The 23,087-nt window shown below is 39.6% G+C and overlaps 1 protein-coding gene across 5 annotated transcripts in view; it reads right to left on the bottom strand.

Annotated features, from left to right (window-relative positions):
- Window positions 1-6,446: 6,446 nt before the first annotated feature.
- Window positions 6,447-23,087, bottom strand: part of LOC131221235 (protein RRP6-like 3) — a 119,401-nt gene continuing 102,760 nt past the window's right edge. For 3 of the 5 annotated variants that reach the window (XM_058216430.1, XM_058216431.1, XM_058216433.1), the window contains 2 exons: window positions 15,931-16,598; window positions 6,447-7,027 (listed from right to left, as the gene is read on the bottom strand). In XM_058216430.1, coding sequence (XP_058072413.1) covers window positions 6,874-7,027; window positions 15,931-16,598 — 822 coding nt within the window. In that variant the 3' untranslated portion in view covers window positions 6,447-6,873. Of the gene's footprint in view, window positions 7,059-7,132; window positions 7,291-15,930; window positions 16,599-23,087 lie in introns of all 5 variants that reach the window. The other 2 variants (XR_009159124.1, XM_058216432.1) reach the window with 2 other exon arrangements.

Genomic DNA, 23,087 nt, shown 5'->3' with positions numbered 1-23,087 from the left:
CTAAAAGTATATTTTAGGAGGTTCATCTTTAATTATGAAGCCTCATTCGTTCAAAGGACTTACATAAGTGGGCCAGATGCTCAATCGTATTTGTCGATTTAACTATCACATCATCTACATAAATTTTCATGAATTGGCTGATCATGTCATGAAAGATATTGTTCATTGCTCTCTGATATGTTGCCCCTACGTTCTTCAGTCCGAAGGGCATCACTACCCAATAGTAAGTTCCCAATGGCCTGGGACACCTGAATGTCATCTTGGACACGTCATCCAATACAATGTAGATTTAATTGTATCCAAAATGCCCCATTTGTGAAGGAGACAATCCCATGTCCGGCAACTCGATCAATAAGTTGATCAGCCACCGACCTGGGATATTCGTCCTTTGGCGTAGCCAAGTTTAAATTTCTAAAGTCAATACATACCATTAACTTACCATTCTTTTTCATTACCCAGACTATATTTGACATCCACTCGGCATATTTGATTAGTCAGATAAAATCGGCCTACAAGAGTCGCTCGATCTCCTCCTTGATCTTACGGGTAACTTTGGTTGTCATCGGCTTAGGCTGATATTTGTACGGCCCATAACCTTCTTTCAGGGATAATCTATGCTCAACCAAGGATCGATCAAGCGCTGGCATTTCATGATAATCCCAAGAAAAATAGTCAACAAACTCATAGAGTAATTTCATTAATTGTTCCTTCTCAGGAGGTTGTAATAAGTCGCTTATGAATGTTGGTTTCGGATCCTATTTCGTTCCTAGATTGATCTCGACCAACGAATCTTGAACTTGAGGTCGAGAATCTTCCTTTTCTTCTGACACTTCTTCGAATTTAATACTGTCATCCTCGACCGATTCTTCCAACTTGGCCAGATTCACAAAACAGCCTTCATTAGCTTCCTCCAGGATTTCTTTGAGCCTTTTAATTCTGACCGTCAAGTCAGCACAGTTTTCTTAGCTCTTTAGCATTCTGATCATGGGATCTCATCAATGGTGCAGTGCGAGACTGGCTGATATAGGATGATGTACTTTGGCCAGATATCATTGGTATGGGTAATTTCCAAAATAGCCTGCATAATTCTATCTAGGTTCTTTTTCATTATAATCCCAGTAAGACAACCAAACTTATTTCTCCCGGTGAATTTGATAGGTCCCACTTATTCGCCGTAGTAGTAAGCCTCATTGGCATTCGACGTAGCCAAGAAGGGTTTGTCGTTGGCCAAAACTAGCTCGACCTTGTTTTGGTTCCAAAAAATTACAAATTGGTGAAGAGAGGATGGGATGCATGCAAGTGAGTAGCTCTAATCTCTCCCCAATAATGCATTATAGCTTGACGAAGTGTCCATGACAAAATATGGTGCTAAGACTTTTTTAGTGCCTACGGTCAAATCAACCAACAATACACCATGCGTGTTTGTGACATGGCCAAAAAAAATTGCTAACAGTCACTTCGATGGGATCACATCGGTCGTGGTCTTTCCTAGCTTGGCCATCATTCTCCATGGAAACAAGTTCATTGTAGCCCCATTATCAAACATAATTATGGTAACAGGGCATCCATCTAGATGAGTCGTTATATACAATAACTTGAGGTACTGTGTCATGTCGCGGGTGGGCTTGCTGACAATTACCCTTTCGAATACACCCCTGGCTGTGATGGTAATTGTGTCGACATGTGGTGCTTTGTCAACCTTGGGTTCACTTCCCTCGCTTTCTTCAGACAGGAAAGGAACATGTTGTATGATCACTGGAGGAGCATATGCTTCTACATCACTAGTCATTCTGTTTGGTTGAGTCGGCTTCGCCTGAAAGCTACTGGTGGCATTGATCCAAACACAATTTCACTAATTGAATTTTGCCCCCATAATGTTTCAGATCCCATCTTCTCGATCTGCTTAAAATGTCCATCAGCCGTGAATCCGACCGATAGATTGACGGGTGAGGAGATCTTCAACGTGTCAGTGGTCAATGAGAGTTCATTGGCTAGTCATTCCTCTATTGGGAAGCATTCTTCACTGAGGTAATCCAACAAGTTACCACAACTATCTTCTTCTTTAAGATTTATCAACCAACCAATGTCATGAAGGGCATTTGAACCCTCCTATATTGTAGTTGGTAGCACTTCTTTAACCGTATTTATTGCTAATTGTTCATCAGTAACATGGATTCTCCAAAAAGGTTGGGGCATTTTTACTTTTGGTCGAGGATGTGTCATCTCCTCTTCCTTTCCCCTTCTCAGTGCAACCCACTGTCTTTGTCATCAACGCTTTTTGGGTCCTTGTTAGTGCTTCTGGTATTGCTAGAAACTTTGGGTAAGGACTCGTTTCCATACTCCTTCACGTGTAGTAGGGGGTTTAACCATCCTTAGCAAAGGTGGACCCCATCATGAATGGCGATTGGAAGCCGACTGCGATGACTGGTGACAGTCAGGACCGTTATTACGATGCTCCCCTCCTCTCCTGAGAGAGTCTCCCGACCAAGACGCAATCTCCTGAGCGCATCGATCATAGATTCGAGGAACTTGATATCTTCTTTTGACGATAGTCGACCGATTAGCTCAAGGACAAGGAAACCATCGACGCCCTTGTGTAGGGCGACTGGGCATTCTTCGCTGACCATCTAGGCCGAGATCGATCTTCAATCGCGGTTGATTGCTCAGATTGGTGGTGACCATGTTCACCTCAATATTGGATGGGAACGGGTCGAAGTCGATCAACATTGCCTCTTCGGCCTTTTCTGGAAATTTCAGTAGCCCATGATCGATGTGGTCATGAATGACGTTCATAAACATAACACACTTGTTAGTTGAGTGAGATCGAGTTTCGTGCCATTTGCAGTAGTTGGTCTTTTGTAATTCATCGGCCGAAGGTATCTTATGATTTATAAGAATTTTAATAAATTTTTCAGCCAAAAAAATATTAAATAGTTCCTCGGTTCGGATGATATCAAAGGTGTACACCTTCTGAGCCTTTTATGCGATCAGAGCAGTAGACTCCACTTTAACCAATGCCAAACATACTAATGGCTTCTTAGCCATTACTTTAGCAATTGCAATCTCGTAATTAGGTCATTGCAATACTTCCCTAACGATGAGTTCTTTTGTCTAGCCCCTTTTTACAGGAGCTCCTCAAAACAAGAGTTAGGTCATATAAATCAACAAAATCCGTACCTATGAATTTCTTACGGAGCTTATATTCCAGTTCGTCTTGTGTGAGTTGCACAAACTCGGCCTCGGTCATGACAACTTTACAATGGCTCTCACCTACTTGAACCACATAATATAACTCTCGCATGATTCCCTTGGTAACTGTCAGAATCACGCGGGATTAGCCATAGTAATCTCTCTGTTCCTGGAAAAGAACTGAGCATGAAATTTCTCTTCCAACTCTTGTCAAGTATGTACTGAGTCTGGCAACATGTTTAAGTACCAAGTGAAGGCTGTTGCGGTCAATGAGTGACTGAATAATTATAACTTATAATAATCATCATTGGCCAACTCGACACACTGCATTGTGAACCGGCCAACGTGTTCAATAGTCAACTAAACAAGCTTACCCAAGAATAGGGCAAAATCCCTTTGATAATTTCTCGTTAATGGATGTTGTCAATCTACTCACTTAGAGTATGGCTTGTGATACACGGGGATAGTGTTGCGGTCAAGTACTTGGTCGTTAACTTCTTGGACAATTTGTATTATCTGGTCACAATCCACCCACTAAGGCTCTAAGGCTGGTGGGTGATCCAGACCAAACCGGTTAATATGATCTTGGAATCTAAGGCCCTACTATGGATTGAACCCACCTAGTAGTCCACGATTCCTATTTTCAAGTATAAAGTTTGTAGCCACTCGTTCCATTCACTTAACTTCCATATGAGGTGGCACATTTCTTACCTCTGGGACATGAACTGGGGGTGGGTTACATTATAAAGCAGGCATAGGCAATAACGGAGCTACGTCGCCGACCGAACTTCCATCGGCATTGTGTTGTGTTGTCGGTGGTGTTTGTTTCGTTATCAAAGCCACTAGTCGTTGCATGACTTTAGTCTAGCTAGCCATGTACCAATTAGTGCTCTTAGCTTGAACACGGAATTGTTCTCTTTAGACTCTTTTGTATTCTTGCACCATTTGAATGATCATTTGAACATCCCAAAGTACAACGACTACCTCATTCGGGAGCATGGTTCAAGACATGGATGGCCTTGTTGGGTCTCCAGTCGGTTTATTATTCAAATTTAACACCTCAGGGGGTGCAGGAACTGACACGTCCTAGGCTGGAGGTGGTGCGGCCAGCTTTAAGGGCTTAACCCTGGCAATACGAGCACTCCTTCTATGCATTATTGGCAAGATCACATAGGTAACTTAGAGATAGTGTCCCACCGGGCATGCCAAAAAATTGTTCGTTGTTGTTTTTGCACTGGTGCTCGGGCATGCCAGAATTGGAATTGCGACTCCAATATAAACCGAACAACAATGATCCCAAGCGCCAAGATAGACAGACACGTAGCGTATGACCAAGATTAAAGAGATCGATCGCCTATTCAGCCACTCACTCAATGTGTAAAATCGGATCAAAAGATAGTCAGATGGTGGGGTTCGTCCTTTGATAATGGGTTACACCTTCCGTTCGAAAGGACTTTTCAACACAGATGAAATGAAATAAGGAAAGAAATCCTTACAAGCAGTTGCAAAGAACAGCTGAAGAACATCTTCCTGATGGATGAGCGGAGTCTAGTGTGTGGGTGTAGACTCAAATTACAACTAGAATCATGGGCTACTTGATTACTGCTACAAATTACGCTAAGAAATGTAAATCAACAGGCTTGGAAAGTAATGATCACGGTGGAAAAATATAAACTTGCTTAATAAGGAAAGTAACGGATTACTCTAAGAAATTTAATTTGATAGGATAATTTGAAAGATAAATTTGATTTATTTGGGTTGGTGTGAGACGATTTCCTTTGTTACATTCCCTTTTTATTTATAGCTTTGATCCAGCTGTTCTAGATTCTTCTCACGTTCAGACAGTTGTCATAATAACTCTCCACTAATGCTCTCTAGATGTTTTCCGTGTTTTGCTTCCTTTGCATCTCCTATCATATTACCACTTGAACACGATCGCTTCCCTCTCAGTCACTTCAATGATATGCAGTACTACCCGATACATCCTGGCTCATTTTATCAAGAAATATTCTACGTACATATCCACAGATATTCGAGCACACCATGCGTACCCGTATAGATCACACGTGACTTCCGTTAGTTGGCCGTGGTAAGGAATGACGCTAGCGGGGATGAAGAGTTACAACATGATTGCTGAGGAGTTTGTAACACCAATGTGTTCGAGATATAGCATGGTACGCGCACTCACGCAAATGGCCACAGATAAGCTCTACAAGGAGACTTCTAATTTGGTAGATAAATCCTATAGGGTTCCTACTGGCACTGGTACACCGCTATTTTACACCTCAAGTGGGCCACATGCCTATGCCAAAATAGATAATTCGTAGGTGAGCCACGTCAATGTCAAAATAAATAAATGGTAAATGTTTGAAGTAGACGATTTACTATTTTAATACATAGGATGAGTACGTGCGCGTTCTTACGAGAGTTTTCCAGTGCACCACATTGGGTAGTTTCCGCTGTGATGTTTTGTTGACATTTGAGCTGCCCATCAGATGTGTTCCATCAGAAATCACATCAATCTGTGATACAGAAACAGATGCTCAACCCTGATTCTGTCTAGGGCCCACCATGCTATGCTATGTACACGGAATTTGGACTGTCCATTCCTTTTTATCTGCCACGGATGAAGGCGCATGGAAAAAATACGTCATTTTGCAAATCATGTGGTAGCTGATGAAAATCAACGGTTGGTAATTTCTCTCAACTGTTTCCCTGGTGTGGCCCACCTGAATCATGAATTAGGCATGATTTAGAGAGCATCTAATTGGAGTGGATGTGAACAACACAAATTAAATTGGCCAATTTAATTTGCCCGAGGTTATCTAGCAAACCAATTGGCGGGTGAAATTTTCACTAAATTCGTAATTCTATTATTTATTTATTTATTATATATCATCAGGTTCCCAACGGGTCTGGGTATGACGTGGGCTATACCCACAACCGCACCCATTTTAGCTAAATATACCCAGCCTATGTTGGGTCGGGCTCAAGTACTCATTGGCCTGTTGACACCCTTACCTCCACACATACCCGGCCTATGTCAAGTTGGGCTGGAGTCCCCATTGGCCTGTTGATGCATCTACCCTTCCCTTTTAGCAAAGGATTTCTCATTCAAAATGCAATCAAGTCATGCGCCTTATTTAAATTCAAGCAAGATATGTAAAAATGGTTATGCATCGGCGGTTGCGTGAAGGTGACAGTGGTCACCATCATGCGGGGTCATAACAACCATTATCCATGACAGACACATAACATCCTGTAACGGGCATTACTGTCCACCATGGGTCCAATGAAGGATTTAAATATAACGGTATTGGTGGTGGCTGTCACGGCCACAGTTACCATTATGGAATACCATGAATTCAGGTGTTCATTTGGCATGTAGAAAATTAAGCAAGAACATTTCATTCAAATTAATTATACACCTCAGTCAAATGAACCCAAGAACTCCCTAACATGCCTCAAGTGATAAGAGGGTTAAAAAGTAACCCAATGCTTGGTTATGCTAACCTAACTCTTACAAAAGATAAAAACATGGATTGGTGGCTCTTTTGTCCTCTTTTTCCTTTCCTTCTCTTCTTTTTTTCGGAATACCATGAAGTAATCGAGGAGTTGTGTATACTTTCCGTAACACAATTTGGAAGAGATCAAAACAATACAAAGTTAATGTTCTCAACGTTCTCAAGTGAGTGCATGGCATGGTATAATGAGATTTTCGTCATTGGAGCATTCATATACCCTTCCAGAGGGACTGAATTTCTGCTCAACCTGGATTGTGTTTGAAGCTCTCTTGGAAGGATTGTAAACGCTGTATTCACCAAAATCCCGTCGCCCGCTGGCAAAAAGAATGTCTCAAATATCAAACCCTTAGCACAAAAGAACAACAGATTCAGTGGCCAAATATGCGTAAACAGCTTGAAGCAAATTTCAATAAACCCACATGAAAGATTTCATCTTTGAATGGTGAAAGGAACGAGGCCCCACTTGATTAACTCCAACAAATATAAAATAAGTATCTTGGTTGAACAGCAATAAGATTGATCCATGTAATGAAATCTCACTCAGGTGCTTCACACTGGATCATTCCCACTGTTTACACTGCAGAAATAGAAAGATATCTGCACATCATTTATGTGCATATGGTAACGAAACTCGTAGAGACTTTAGAGACTTGAATTGCAGCAAATGCATATAAAAAAAATGCCATTGTTAATCTCTACAACAAAAAGTTTGAAAGATAAATACTATTGGATTAGATAATCTTTCATCCTTCTTTTTTTTTTTTTTTTGAAAGGTAAAATTACCGGGGATTGAACCCTGGATCACACACACTACACCATCTCTACCAGCTCATCTAACGAGCAGGAGACATTTCTTCCTTTATTTTATAATTTCAGATATGTGTGGGGTATATTGCAAGATTTTATTCAATGATTACTTCAAAATTAGTTCATAAATTTCATTTTCAAACTGATTTCAATTTCCACTACACCCAGCATTTACATCCTGAAGTGAAATTATGTTGGATTCAAGCATATCTTGGTACAAGGTTTTCTAGTCATTTTCTACTATGAAAACATCCCCCAGATGAAGTAGCTATGTGGGTGCACGGCATGAGTGAGTAAACCTTTCCTGGACTGAAACCAAGGACTTCCTGAACCTCAAGTCCAAAACCGGTTTTGGAGTCTCTCTCTTTTTTTTTTTTTTTTTTTTTTTTTTTTTTTGATCTATGGTTTATATGGTTAACCTGACCTTAAGTTGCTGCCCTTAAAAACCTTAGTGCCAACTCCGGTCTCACCACTATGGCCTTTAGATTTGTCAAGCAATCTGACCCAAGGGGCGGAGGATCAGACTTCAACTTCGCAATCGGCACACATGGAGCTGTGTATGGAAGATGGGCCATAAATAGTATTGGATTAGATAATCTTGCATTACCACGATGGCCGTTAGATTTGTTGGGCAGTCCCGCCCCTTGGGTCAAACTTCAACTTCGCAATCGGCACACATGGAGCTGTGTATGGAAGATGCGCCATAAATAGTATTGGATTAGATAATCTTACATTACCAATATTCTGTAGTTACAGAATGGGCCCCACCACATAAATTTCGTGGCCCAAAAGTTAAAGCCTTCAGTTCAATCATCTAGCAAGCCACACTGTATGAAAGAAAGGACAGAAATCCATTTTGCTTCCTATGTTGTGATCCACTTGATGGCGATCAACCTTTTTCTTTTCTTGTTGCCATGGGCATTGGCACTGAGGCACCACTGATGCAAGTCCACTGATGCATGACTTGGATGGTTCAGACATGTCATGTCTACATGTGTGGAGGCCTGTATGAAGGATGGTCCATGTTGGAGTTGTGCCTCGGAAAACCAATGTGAACCTTGTCCATGAATGACATGGATGTGATGATGATCGTCCATAGATCATGATCATCTTGGGTTGGGTAGACATCCATAATTCATATGTAGAGAATCTTGAGATTGAGAGTGTGTCTGTGATGAGTAACTTGGATTTGGATCTAGATATCTACAATCATATGGATATGGATCGAGAGGACTACTCTAACATGAATGTGATGGAACAAGCTCAATATAACTATAACCATAATCCAATTGGCCATAAGAATATCCATCATAATGCCCAGGACCATGAGCTTACTGATGTTCCGAACCCGGTGCACCACTACACCTACCCTCCTCCTGCCGGCTGTATCGTGACTTCGTACACTCATAAGTCCGACCTCGTGTACTACCTTGTCGATGTTCATCGGTCTCGCGATCTGTAGATGGTTGTATGGTGTGCTGAGCAACACCAGAAGTGCCAGCACCAGGGGTGTCATCACCATCATCCGACTAGGTCAGGTTACTACTACTGCTCGTACTCTTCCGTTGATCTTAAGCCGTACTTTGCATGAAAGTTGCCCCTCTTTTTTAGTCCAACATAATTGCACAACTCTCTTATTGGGCTGTGCGTATTAGTGGGTCATCAATTTCAAATTCTTCACTCTCCTCTTCAATCTGCTTTTTCCTTGTTTCCAACCAAGGTAGAAGCAGGTTGTCCTCGTCATAAATATTATCCAAGTTTATTGGATAGTAGTCCATGTCATCAGTGCCTGTAATGCTCCTATGATGTCATCGCATTCTTATCCTTATGTTGTAGTGAATAAAGACAAGTCTATCCAACGTCCTAGTCTGCAATCTATTCTTATTCTTTGAATGAATAAGTGTAGAACAACTTCAATTCCTTTCGCAACTAGAAGAAGATGTTGTCTGGCTCAAAACTTTTACAATAATTTTTTGGAGAGCCTTCGTACTCTCTTCAAAATTTATCCACCATTCGGCGGGTTGCAACCTAGATATTGCATGTTGTGCAAGAACATTTCAAAAGCTACCCAGGCGATTTCCAAATGTATGTAATTCATTCAATACCTTTATTTACATATCTAAGTCGGGCTCTAATCTCTTGATCACATTTTTTAGCCTGACACGAACTTCATTATCTGCAACAAATGATTGGGCATATTTGTACCTAGGATTTAGGTAGTAACCTGTTGCATGAATATCGTGATGGAGTTGTGTTATCCATCTTTTGTTGATCATCTTCCAATAAGACTCTCAGCTTCTACAATCACAATGAATTGCTAACTTCGCCTTATTCCTAGCATCATAGAAGAAGCCCATGGTAAGTGCTTCATCGGTTTCAACAAGACGGAGTACCCTCATTAGTGGCTCCATCACCTTCAAGATTGACTTGACCCTCTTCTAATATTTATTGTCCCGTATGGTGTTCATAACTTCAACCGAAGTTCCTGATGTCTTCTTCCCATGTTTTGTGTTGAGCCAATCTCGAAAAGCGAACATCTCACTCAACTCTCCCCTATGTTGGTGTAAACTCTCTAATGCCATAAAGTTTATTACGAATCTAGTCGCCGCAGGCCTCAGCAAGTCTCATCCCTTCATGAACTTCCTCATTATTGCGACTAGTTGATTATGGTTGTAAATAAACGTCGTCACTTCTCTTGCCCTTTTGACCATTTCCTTACCACTCTTCTTCTTCCCAATATCTTCCAATATAAGATCAATACAATGGGCAACACATGGTGACCAAAATATATGTGGTCTCCTTAACATCAACTTATGTCTTGCGCTCTTATATGATGTTTCGTTATCTGTCACAATCTGCACCACATTCTTTTCTCCAATCTCATCCACCACTTTATCCATTAGTCCAAAAATATAATTAGCATTTTTTTTCGGCCGAGGCATCAATTGACTTATGGTATACAGTTCCCAAGTGGCAGTACATCATGAAGTTGATCATGCTGCGTTTGGTTGGGCCAGTCCAACCATCGCACATGATCGTGCATCCTCTGGCCTACCATATAGGTTTAAAGATAGCCACGTATGCTTTCACATCTGCATACTCTGCATTTGTCCATTTCTCCCTAATCTCACTAGCCATGGGAGCTTTAATTCCTTCACCTGCTTTTGCTGCTGCATCCAAGTTGTTCTGTAATGGTAACGGTGGCCGTAACAACCACCACCGTTACCTTTTGACTCATCCAACTAGCTTGCATTAAAATCAATATCTCTTTTGATACTCTAGTACATCCCGCAACTTAACTCTTTCGATGTGCCAATTGTTGTTTGAGACCGTAATTCCATCAGTTATTAGTCTCTCACAATAGTTGTATTTCATTTGGTGCCTAGTACCACCTATCCTCTGACAATGTTGCCATCCAATATCCTCACTTGTTGGCCAAACCTAGACATTTCCTTGGTAGATATGACCTATGTCACATTGTAAGTCTACTCGATTCTCTAAATTTATATACAGTTTTTACTTTTTATAGGAGAATGAATTAATTAATTTAAATCTCGAAACCTAATGTAAATATATTAATAACATAAAGTTTGAACTTCTGAATCTAATCAATAAAGATGATTTAATGTTCTAAACCCTATGAAGCTCTAAAACCTATCCAATATATATATATATATATATATATATATATATATATATATATATATATATATATAAAGTCACTAATCTGAAAATAGAAAAAAAAAATTAAAAAAATACAAAATCACTGCAATAATCTGTTAAATGAACATTAATATGTTCTGCTATGATTAACACATAATATTCTACCATTAAAATAGTAATACATTGGGAAAAAAAAAAAGAATGATTTTTCATAAATTTTAAAAATTGACCGAAAATAGTGCGAAAATAGAAAAAAAAAATTAAAAATACAAAATCACTACCATAATCTGTTAAATGAACATTAATATGTTCTACTATGATTAACACATAATATTCTACCATTAAAACAGCAATACATTGGAAAAAAAAATTGATTTTTCGTATTTTTAAAAAATTGGCCGAAAATAGTGCGAAAATAGAAAAAAAAATTAAATACAAAATCACTACCATAATTTGTTAAATGAACATTAATATGTTCTATTATGATTAACATATAATATTCTACCATTAAAACATCAATACATTGAGAAAAAAAAAATGATTTTTCATAATTTTTAAAACTTAGCCGAAAATAGTGCGAAAATAAAAAATTAAAAAAAATTAAAAATACAAAATCACTACCATAATCTGTTAAATGAACATTAATATGTTCCACTATGATTAACACATAATATTCTACCATTAAAACGGCAATACATTGAAAAAAAAACATGATTTTTCGTAATTTTTTAAAATTGGCCGAAAATAGTGCGAAAATAGAATATATATATATATATAATCACTACCATAATTTGTTAAATGAACATTAATATGTTCTACTATGATTAATACATAATATTCTACCATTAAAATAGTAATACATTGAAAAAAATGATTTTTCGTAATTTTTAAAAATTGGCCGAAAATGGTACGAAAATAGAAAAATAAAATTTAAAAAAATATATAAAATCACTACCATAATCCGTTAAAACAGCAATACATTGACAAAAAAAAAAAAAATGTACAGATACCTATTTTCGAAGAATTTCAGGAAAATGGCCCACGAAGCTTCGAATCAACAAAATCCTTAATATAACTTGTTTTGATCCTTAATTTCAAGCTAAGAGTGGTCGAAATTTACAATAGAATGGTTTAGGAATAATTTGGAAGAGAAAAGTATCAACAAATGTGAAAAATTAGAGCTTAAAAAAAATAAAAGAAAAAAAAAGAAAAAAAAAGAAAAAAAAAAAGAGTCATTTTCTGACCGTTACAAGGCAATAACAGCCGTTACAGTTACAAAGTTGGGGGGGGGGGGGTATCGTTATGAGGCCGTAAAGGCCATTACGTAAAGGTAACAGTGGCAACTGTTACATGTTACGAGGTCATAATGGCCGTAACAACCGTTATGAAAAAAAATGACCCGTAATTACTAATAACGACAAGTTACATCCCCTATAAAGGCCATAACAACCTCGTAATTGTCTGTTATGGGGAATATACAGGTTTTCCATACTTTTTAATCAACATTACGGGGCGGATACAGGTTTTTGGGAATTTTTTTCAATAAAAAAAGAGAGCATAACAGCTGTTACGGGGGCCGTAACAACCGTTTCGACCTGTATCGTAAAGGCCGTTACGACCACCGTTACCGTTATAGAACACCTTGGTTACGACCCTGTAACACGTAACGGTCACAGCCTTTACCATTACGTATTGGCCGTAATAGTCGATACGTAGTTGTTTTTTAATACCATGCCCGTGATGACTATATGGTCATCTTGTGTGAGAGGACTGATGATGAATCAAATGGAATGTCTCTACCATCAGGCATGATGATGAGTCAATGTGTCTTTGCCCTACCCCACATAGGACTGTGAGCGTCCCATGGGAATAAGCTCCTAGTGTTGGAGAAGTTTGCACACTAGCAATTACGTAAAGGTAACGGTGGCAACTGTTACATGTTACGAGGTCATAATGGCCGTAACAACCGTTATGAAAAAAAATGACCCGTAATTACTAATAACGACAAGTTACATCCCCTATAAAGGCCATAACAACCTCGTAATTGTCTGTTATGGGGAATATACAGGTTTTCCATACTTTTTAATCAACATTACGGGGCGGATACAGGTTTTTGGGAATTTTTTTCAATAAAAAAAGAGAGCATAACAGCTGTTACAGGGGCCGTAACAACCATTTCGACCTGTATCGTAAAGGCCGTTACGACCACCGTTACCGTTACAGAACACCTTGGTTACGACCCTGTAACACGTAACGGTCACAGCCTTTACCATTACGTATTGGCCGTAACAGCCGATACGTAGTTGTTTTTTAATACCATGCCCGTGATGACTATATGGTCATCTTGTGTGAGAGGACTGATGATGAATCAAATGGAATGTCTCTACCATCAGGCATGATGATGAGTCAATGTGTCTTTGCCCTACCCCACATAGGACTGTGAGCGTCCCATGGGAATAAGCTCCTAGTGTTGGAGAAGTTTGCACACTAGCATTAGACGATCGAGTTCAACTCTCGAACCAAGAAGCCCATCACAACTAGACTATGATTAATTTTGGATGTGCTAGCTTTGATTAATGCTTAGACCTAAGGAAGTGTGAGGAGTTCCAGGTCTTGATTAATTGTGCTTTAGCTCACCGTCATGTGGCCCACAAAAGTGGGTGTAGCTGAGTGCGTACATCAAGAAATGGTTGAGGCTCATATGATCTAACCTCTGGTTCCCTAAAAACTATCTTATAGTTTAGATCATCGGGATTAGATGTCCATCAAGTGCCTTTTCTACCGGGCCTAGCACTCAAAATGTTTGAGAAGGTTTTATACACATTTTCAGCCATTAAACTTCTGTTTTAATTGTTAAAATGGTTTTCATCGAACTTGATGATAATCTAATGGTTTATATCTAGGATCCACTTGATTTGCATGCATGGGTATTGGATTAGTGGTGGATGGCCATGACAATAGAGGGGTTAGATCAATTTAGGTACAAGGCTTAAGGTAGGATCACAAACTTCCAATGTAGTAGGGTATCATAACTAGTGTCTCCCTAAAACCCAAACTCCTTATATATAGATTTTATCCGAAAGGGAGAGGGAGCAACAATGAGAGCCTCGGATGTCCCCACGCCTACAACATCACTGCATCAAAGAGAGAGAGAGAGAGAGAGAGAGAGAGAGAGAGCATCTCTCCATCACAATCGACTTGTGGGGACCACCTATAGATGGCTCTGTGTGTCCCCTTGGCCTTACTCCAAGCACTCACGTGTTTGACTCTAACATTCTCCTTCATCTGGGATAAATCGGGGAGAGGCCTTATAGGCATTGACAAATCAGCAGCTTCTCAATGACTCAATCAAAGTAGTCTTACCCAATACCCATAGGATATGAGTTTTTCTTTTCCTAGAAACTTGAGAATATCTGAATGGGGATCCTCAGGGTTAATAATACGAAATCTGGATTTTGAAAACTTCAATATTCCACTGTGTTTCAAAAATCCTAACAGTCCATACATAACAGATAACCAAACCTCGCATGATGAATTCACATTATAGTTTCCACTACCTAAAATCTTCTAATTATTGGTTTGAACAAAATGGCATTCTTTCTCATCTCCTATATAAACGATGCTCATGTCTGGAGCTTGCTACCACCACTGTCTGGAGTTACATATGCGGCAACTCCATTTTGCATTCATACATGTGTTAGAAAAGCACAGGATACAGCTACCCTTTAAGCGAGTTGGCAAGCATGTTTCTCACCAATGGTCGTGTCAACAAATATTGGTACTTCGAACAACACATTTATGTCTATCAATTATGTAAAGCATGCTTGATTGTTGTGTAAAGTACTTGTAACCATCAACTTATTTGGATTGATACTCCAAAATAATTTTGTTAGTTATTAGATCAGTCGTTCAGGCCTGTACTTTTTACCCTGTACATGGGCTTCGAGAATAACGTACTCTGACCTCAGGAGAGATTTTCTAGATGCGTACTTTGAGTGTTAAAGTTTAGGATCTTAGGGACTGCATTTATATTTTTTTCTTTTTCTTTTTTCTCAACAGTTTTCTCTAAGCTTTACAATATTGGCGATGAGATGTGTTACCACATCATCCAATCGATGGTTGTTACAAGTTTTCATGTATTCAAATAGAGTATACTATCAGTTTCAATATGTAAACAGAACATCTGCCATATTTTGTTTAAAAACACTTTGCATATATTCAACACTGATATCAGAGCACTGAGTAGTGACAGGATAGATATCAGCTGTATCAGAAGACAGGAAATTTTGGTTAGGCCATGTTTGCAAACCATGGACACCATGGCAAACAATGGAAATGGAAAAGTGTTTTCCTTTGATGTGCCGATTTGTGTTGTTTGGATGGCAAAAAAGAGGGTGGATTTTACCCAGCAAGCATTACACTCTTCCCGAATTTAGCAAGAAACTAGGTGAGTATTGTGAGAAGAATATGTGGTTTCCACTAGCTATCCAAACAAGAAAAAATTGGAATCCATGTTTTAATAGTTCTCATGGAAATTATCAATGGATGTTCTTTTTTTCCATTTATTTTCCCTTGGATTCGATATATACAAACATGCCACAAAGTGCAAAAGGAAGCAGAGCATATACAGAAATGAAGGGTAAATGAGAGAAGATTAGACTGAAGTAAATATTATAGGCATGTACTTTGAGAAGATTTTCCCTATAATGTATAAAATAAAATCCAGAAACAAATACACTCGTGGTACCTGTGCATTACGTCCCAACCAGATGGTAAGAAACGAGGATGTATGGCTTCCACAAAGACTTGTCTCCACCTTTGGCAAAATTGACGAATGCCATCTTCCCCATACTCCTTTAGAAGATGTTCCACAACTTGTTTCCCATGTGGTCCATGTCCCAACAATGACAGCTTTGGGCCATATTTAGATGAGGCAGTTCCATTGGATCTGGAAGGACTAGATTCACTAGTTCCATTTGGTAGCTTTCTACTTCCAAACTTATCATGATCAGCATCCAAAAGTCTAACGTGTCTGTTCCCAGATGTTTTTATTTTATCGAAGTTCTCCTCGACACCAGTTAATGAATCCTCCCCTAAATCAGAACAGGTAGACGTATCTCTTGCACAAGCATCCATACCCTTAGGAAGATCTTTATCTTCTGGTTTACTGCAATCTGGTTCTTTAAAAATGCACAAGCGAGACATTTTAGATGTTTCTGCAATAGCAGACATGCTTTCTCTGTCAATATTATTCTCATGGGAGTTCTTTGAAAGGTTATCCCCCTCATGATGTTTGATGTGTAACCCTCTTTTCTTCTCAAGCCGTCTTCTCTCTTGAGGACTCATACCAACAAGCAAAGCAGTTTCCAAATCTTCATCTGACACTTCTCTCCCTCCAAAATAGGATCTAACAATCTACAGAGATATATGATTGAGATGAGAAAAAAGAAAACTTACAAAGTTAGTAGAGCCAAATTTCACCAAAGGACTAATAGATAAGAGAAGATGCAGTACGTACAAGAAAATATAAGTATTCAATTTTCATCCACTTCTGGAATACCCAAAAAGTAATGATTCATCCATTTAATAAAAGATCGAAAAAATGGTATTCACCATTAATGCCGTCAAGGGTGTGTTTGGATTGAGGGAAAACCCTCAAGAAGGTAGGGAAACAAAGGGGTTTTGCCTGATCAGACATTTACAACTGTTTGCATCGCATAAAAAGAGAAGGAATCCATCAGCTTTCCTTAGCAAGGGAATAAAACTTTCAAAAAAAATTCGAATGGTGGTAAAATAGTTTTTCCACTGATGTTTTAAATGGAAAAAACGGAGGGAAAAGAGGCTCCCTTTGAAAACCGCAAACTAATTTGTGGAAATGCAAAGGGAAAGCACATTCGTTCATAGTTTCTCTAGCAAAAAAAAAAAAAACAAGTGCAAAGGGTTTCCTTCCATTAGCATTGATGTCAGTTTACTATTCCCTTATGTCACAATTTTGCTTTCCCTTGCCTTCCCCTAGTTTACCTCAATTGAAATACGCCCTAAAATTGGAACCTACTTAGAGCCCTTCAACAGACCACATACAGAAGCCTCATTCAATACCATACGGTATATGCAAGACACTCATAAGCCAAACATGGAACACAACAAAACAATGTTCATGTATGGCTTTTATCTTTTTTTGAAAGGCAAATGGCTTTTATTAGAAAAGGAGCCAAAGCTCAAAGAATTACAACCAGCTAAATCTCAAGGAGCAATTCTCTTGGCCAAACTCTCGGCTTTTATTAGAAAGGGATGCCTTGCTTATTGCACAAATTTATGTGGATGACATAGTATATGGTTCCACATGTGAAGAAATGGCTCATCTGTTTGCCCACTTGATGCAATCCGAATTTGAAATGAGCATGGTGGGAGAACTGAAGTTCTTTTTGGGATTACAAGTTAAGCAACATGAAAATGGCATTTTTATAAGCCAAACCAAGTATGCAAAAGAATTAGTAAAACAGTTTTTTCTTGAGTCTGAAAGTACACATCACACACCTATGAGCACCACACTGAAGTTATCCACGCATATATCTGGAAAAACTGTGGATCAACACTTCTATCGGATCATGATTGGGAGCCTACTCTATCTCACAGCAAGCCGGTCTGATATAGCCTTCTAGTGTAGGAGCATGTGCTCAATTTCAGGCCAACCCAAAAGAATCTCATTTAACCGTTGTGAAGAGAATCATCAGGTATGTGGCTGGGACCACAGATTTTGGCCTCCGGTACCCGTTTCACACAGATTTTGGCCTTTGGTACCCGTTTGACACTTTAACCAAAATTGTCGGGTACTCAGATGCTGGCTGGGCTGAAAACATGGACGACGGAAAATGGACTAGCGGCGGGTGCTTTTATATAGGGAACTGCTTATTGTCTTGGCATAGTAAAAAGAAGAATTCCATTTCATTATCCACCGCCGAAACCAAATATATTGTAGCAGCTAGTTGTTGCGCCCAGCTTCTGTTGATGAAACAGATGTTGACAGATTATGGGATTGCACAAACTACAATGACACTAGTTTGTGATAACACTAGTGCCATAAATATCTCCAAAAGTCCGGTGCAACATTCTAGAACAAAGCACACAGATATCCAACATTATTCCATTCGAGAGTTTGTTGAAGAGCATATCATATCGCTGGACTATGTGCCAACTGAAAAACAATTGGCTGGTATATTGACAAAACCCTTGGACGCAAATAGATTTGGAGATCTCCAAAAGTCCAATGGGGTATGTGCTACATAGGTAGTTATCAGCTTGTTATGGTTTAATGACAAATCCGAGGAGTTGAAGCCTCATTTTTGGAACTTTGTTTGTTATTATTTCTTTTATTTTTAGTTATTCTTTTTTATTTATGTTTGTCCTATTTGAGTGTACAATTACAAAACTTGAAGTTCAATCTTTATGTACACCTCAAGTCCGAAGTCAATCCCATGCACATTTGAAAGAACACATCTCTTTAGCTTTTCTTCGATGGGACTTCGATGGCACTTCGATGCCATCGAAGTTTGAAATCAAAGATTCTTCTATGCCATTGGACTATCGATGACTGCACTTTAAAAGGGTGCGGCAGTTCAATTCAAATCCACAATTTTTGATTTTTTTGCGCTCCAACTATCCAAATCCTCTGCCTAAATCGGGGTCTAGGGCTTCCAAGTGCTCCAAGACCGTTTCATTTCCCTCGGATCATTGATCCATGCCTTGCCCTGATCTCTCCTTGAAGCGGTAGGTTTCTCTCTCTCACTGTGTGTTTCAGTTTCCCTCTCTCGCTATGTTGTTGATTTCTACATCTTGTCAGTCGTGTTGTCCTTTGAACACTCAAATCTTTCTTAATATGCCAAAAAATAATAAAGGGAAAGCCCCGACAGTAGGAGAGATTTCTAGACCCACTTAGGTCAAGAAGTTGGCTCCACGGCGGCAATCGCCATCACCCATACCATCGTCGAGCCGTTCCATCCACAGTAATGAACCATTAGTACCTGAATCACCCATGCCAAACTCTCCCACATCAAAATATGCCGGCCGCATGGAGTGGGTATTCAGTGTATTGAGCCCTATGGAATCGATGAAATGCTACGGGCCATCGAGTGGGCAAATGTACTAAAGTTAGGAGGGATGGTCTATAGAAACCAAGTCTATAGGTTCTTGTCTAGCTGTAGGAGCCCCACACTCTGCCATCAGTCATTCGAGGTTGAAGTTGGTGGTCGTATTGTCAAAATAACCCCTGCTCAAGTCGCTACACTGATAGGTATTCATGTGTCCCGTGTGCCCGAACCAGATTATGATCTTACATCACCGCAAGTGAGGGACATGATGACAAGATTCCTCTACAATGGGAGAGAGGAGAAGTGGATTCAAGGGAAAGCACTTCGTTCTTCACAGATGTCCAGTAAATTTCACATTCTACACTCCTCCTCAACCAATGTCTATCCTCAGGGCACTAACCGTGTAGACCTCACTCCCTTTATGGTCGACATTTGCTACAATGTTGGGATGGGTGTCCATCTGTCTCCCCACTATTATTGTACATGAACTCGCACAGCTCATCCAAGGTAGTTGCCCCACCTACATTCTGTTTGGTCATCTTTTGTATTTTCTCGCTCGGGAGGTTGGGTTCTCCCCAACTATGGACGCACCAGTTCCACCTGCTTCCATCACCAGCGACAACATTAAAATGATGCGTCTACCGAATCCAGAAGTAGCAACTATTGACACCGAGATGCTTGCACCAGCAGCAGCCGCAACGAATATAGGACAAACTAGCACAAAGGTGACACAGGCACGTGAGCCCTCAATGCAAGCAACTATGGACATTGCGACCACACGACGATATATGCAGCAGTATGACCGTCTGGACCAGTTGATTGCTGAGCAAACGCGATAGATAGAGCACCTCTCGCAGCTCAAGCAGATGGCTCATTCACTTCAGTAGACGGCGCAGGAGATTCTCGCCTTCCTAACCTCTCGCCGAGATAATGTTGCTCCCCCGAGATCCACCGGAGACAATTACAGATAGGATGTGTGTGTCGAGTTTTTGTTTAGTTGTGTGACCATCTCAGTCGAATATTCCTTTTTTATTGAACCGAGTTGGCTGAACAATGTTATGAATATTTTGGATTTTATACTTGTGGATGAATGATTTTCTTGAATATATTATGCATTCTCTTCTTGCTTCATATCCTATGTTAAATTGCCTATTGTCTTTTTCCCTCTTATGATGCATAACTTTACATATTTTCAAGCTTCAGTTGATAATATCTTCGTTTATGGATAACCTTTGCCAATCATTGACAAAAAGAGGGAGAAATATACTTCCACAAAGTGTTATGTTTTATCTTTTTGGTAACATTTGTATTGCAGAGACTTAGGGGGACCATTAAAGAGTACATTGTGAATGTTTTGAGTCATATTTGTAAATCTTGTAAATCTTAAAACAAGCAATGTAAAGTTACATGTTCATTAAGTTGTGTGTGTGTGTATGTGTGTGTGTGTGTATTTGTAGGTTTTGTCACGTAATTGACAAAGGGGGAGATTGTAAGTGCCCTAGTTTGTCAATTAGTGTGAGTTATGAGTCTTAGAGTCCGGAGATCCCCAAACAAGAATCAAGTTTGAAGACTCAAAGATCGAAGGCGTCCAAGGCATGCAAAGTAAGAAAAAGATCATATTTCGGGACCCCTTCAAAAACCTATACCAAATCCCACAAAACTAAACCTTCAGTCTAGCCCAAACCCAATAGGAAAAACCAACTTAAAGAACGCTAGTAAGAAGTGTGGGAAGCAATCTGTTCAAAAAGAAAAACGCAAAAACAGACTACTTTCAATGGCATCGAAGTCCCATCGAACTGGCTTCAATGGCATCAAGCAAGGAGACCCACCTATCCAACAGCTAAACTTTGAATTTCTGGATTTTCTCGACAACATCGAAAGGTCCTTTGATGGCATCAAAGGCTCCCTTCGATGGCATCGAAGCCCTGTCGATGACATCGAACAGGGACACCAAAACGTCCAGCAACCTAAAGGCAAAAGTCTGGATTTTCTCGATGGCATCGAAAGGCCCTTCGATGACATCGAAGGGTCCCTTTGATGGCATTGAAGACCTATCGATGACATCGAACTCAGTAACCAAAATGTCCAGCAACCTCAAGTCAAAAATAGGGATTTCTCAATGGCATTGAAGGGCACTCGATTGCATTGAACAGAACTGTCCAGCAACATATTGAAAAAAATCTTATTTTCTTGATGACATCAAAGGTCCTTTGATGGCATCGAATGGATAATTCGATGCCATCGAAGACCAATCGATGACAACGAATCTGACAGTTTTCTGCCCATTTTTTTACCATTGCAAATCTTCTCTATATATACGAAAGTGGGGGTTTCTTGGCAATTCGGTGAGAAATAGAGAGAGCCTTGTGTGTGTGAGTAACCTCAGTTAATACCCTACTTCTCAAGCTCTCTTTCCTCATGGAGTTCATCTTTCAATCCATGTCTTAAAGACATTCGTTGAGCATTGAAAGCTTGGATTGAAGAATGAACTTCAACATTCATTAATGCTCTGGCAACCACACTTATTGGTAAATACATTATGCTAGATTGCATTGAATGCTTAGCCATGGGAATCCTTGTCTTGCTCATAAAGACTCATCATTGTTAAGCTAGGATCCACCAAACCCTTGACCAAAAACCTCGGCTTCTTCAACGGCACATCATCAATATGGTTCCGGTACAAGGGAGTTGAAGATGCTTCACGAATCGAGAAGATCTTCATCAAATGTGCTTTAATGGGGCTCATCCACTTTTAGGTAAGAAAGTATTTTTGAGTTCGTTGTCTCTGGAAACCATTTCTTGTGTAGGATTGGGTTTCAGAGTTTGAAATACCAAACTCAACAAGACCTTGTGTAGGCCTCCGATAGGAGAGTACGTCGCCGTCCTTGTGTAGGCCGTCGACAGATGAAAAACATAGACCTTATGTAGGTTGTGAAGGTTGATGGTGAACCTGATTTAAAAGCATCTGAATAGTGAAATCCAGCACAATCTAGGAGAGAGTAGGTTAGCCGGGAGTGGAGTAGGAACTTAGCCAAACCACTATGCATCTTGTGCAATGGCTTGAATGATTTAAATTCTTATCTGTATGTTTCACTCAACAATACACTTGAATTACTTACCATAGCAAACGTGTTTCAAAAAATGCTTGTAGGACATTGGCCATATTTTCAAGTTTCTCTTGCAACGATAAAACCAAAATTTCACATCTTTCCTCCGCTCCAAACCTCCAAACCCATTTCCCCAAAAGCACTACATTCATTGTCATTTGATTTTTTGACATCCATACCCCATCCTGATACGACTTGCAAACCTCCTTCGTCCTCCCTATAAAAGAAGTCAAACTTCTACTCTTCCACTACCTGCCAAAGAAAATCTATTATAGACTTCTCCAACCTGCTCAACACTTTCACCGGACATTTATAAAGAGAAGAAACATATAGTATATTGGGAGAATAGATAGAGCAGCTTTGATCAGAGTAATTCTTCCACCCACAAATAGAAATTGGCTCTTCCATTTAGAAAGCTTCATCTCCACCTTTCTATCACCCTAGCCCACACAAATGCTTCACGAGCTTTCCTACACAAAGCGGAAGCCCCAAATATGTCATCGGAAAGTAGCCAGCCCAGCACCCGAAAACATTAGCCAAACTATCTAGTTGTTCCTTGGAAGTGCCCACACCTACATTTCACTTTTTGCCACATTCACCTTAAGGCCTAAGACCGCTTCGAAGCACCTTACTATTTTTTTATCAATTGTTTTTTTGGAAGGCAAGGAAAAAAACACACTTATTTCTTCTGAAAGGGTACATAGCTGAAA

The sequence above is a fragment of the Magnolia sinica genome, chromosome 12 (assembly GCF_029962835.1).
Source record: "Magnolia sinica isolate HGM2019 chromosome 12, MsV1, whole genome shotgun sequence".
NCBI classification, from domain to species: Eukaryota; Viridiplantae; Streptophyta; class Magnoliopsida; order Magnoliales; family Magnoliaceae; genus Magnolia; species Magnolia sinica.
This window is presented reverse-complemented; position numbering and strand designations above follow the sequence as displayed.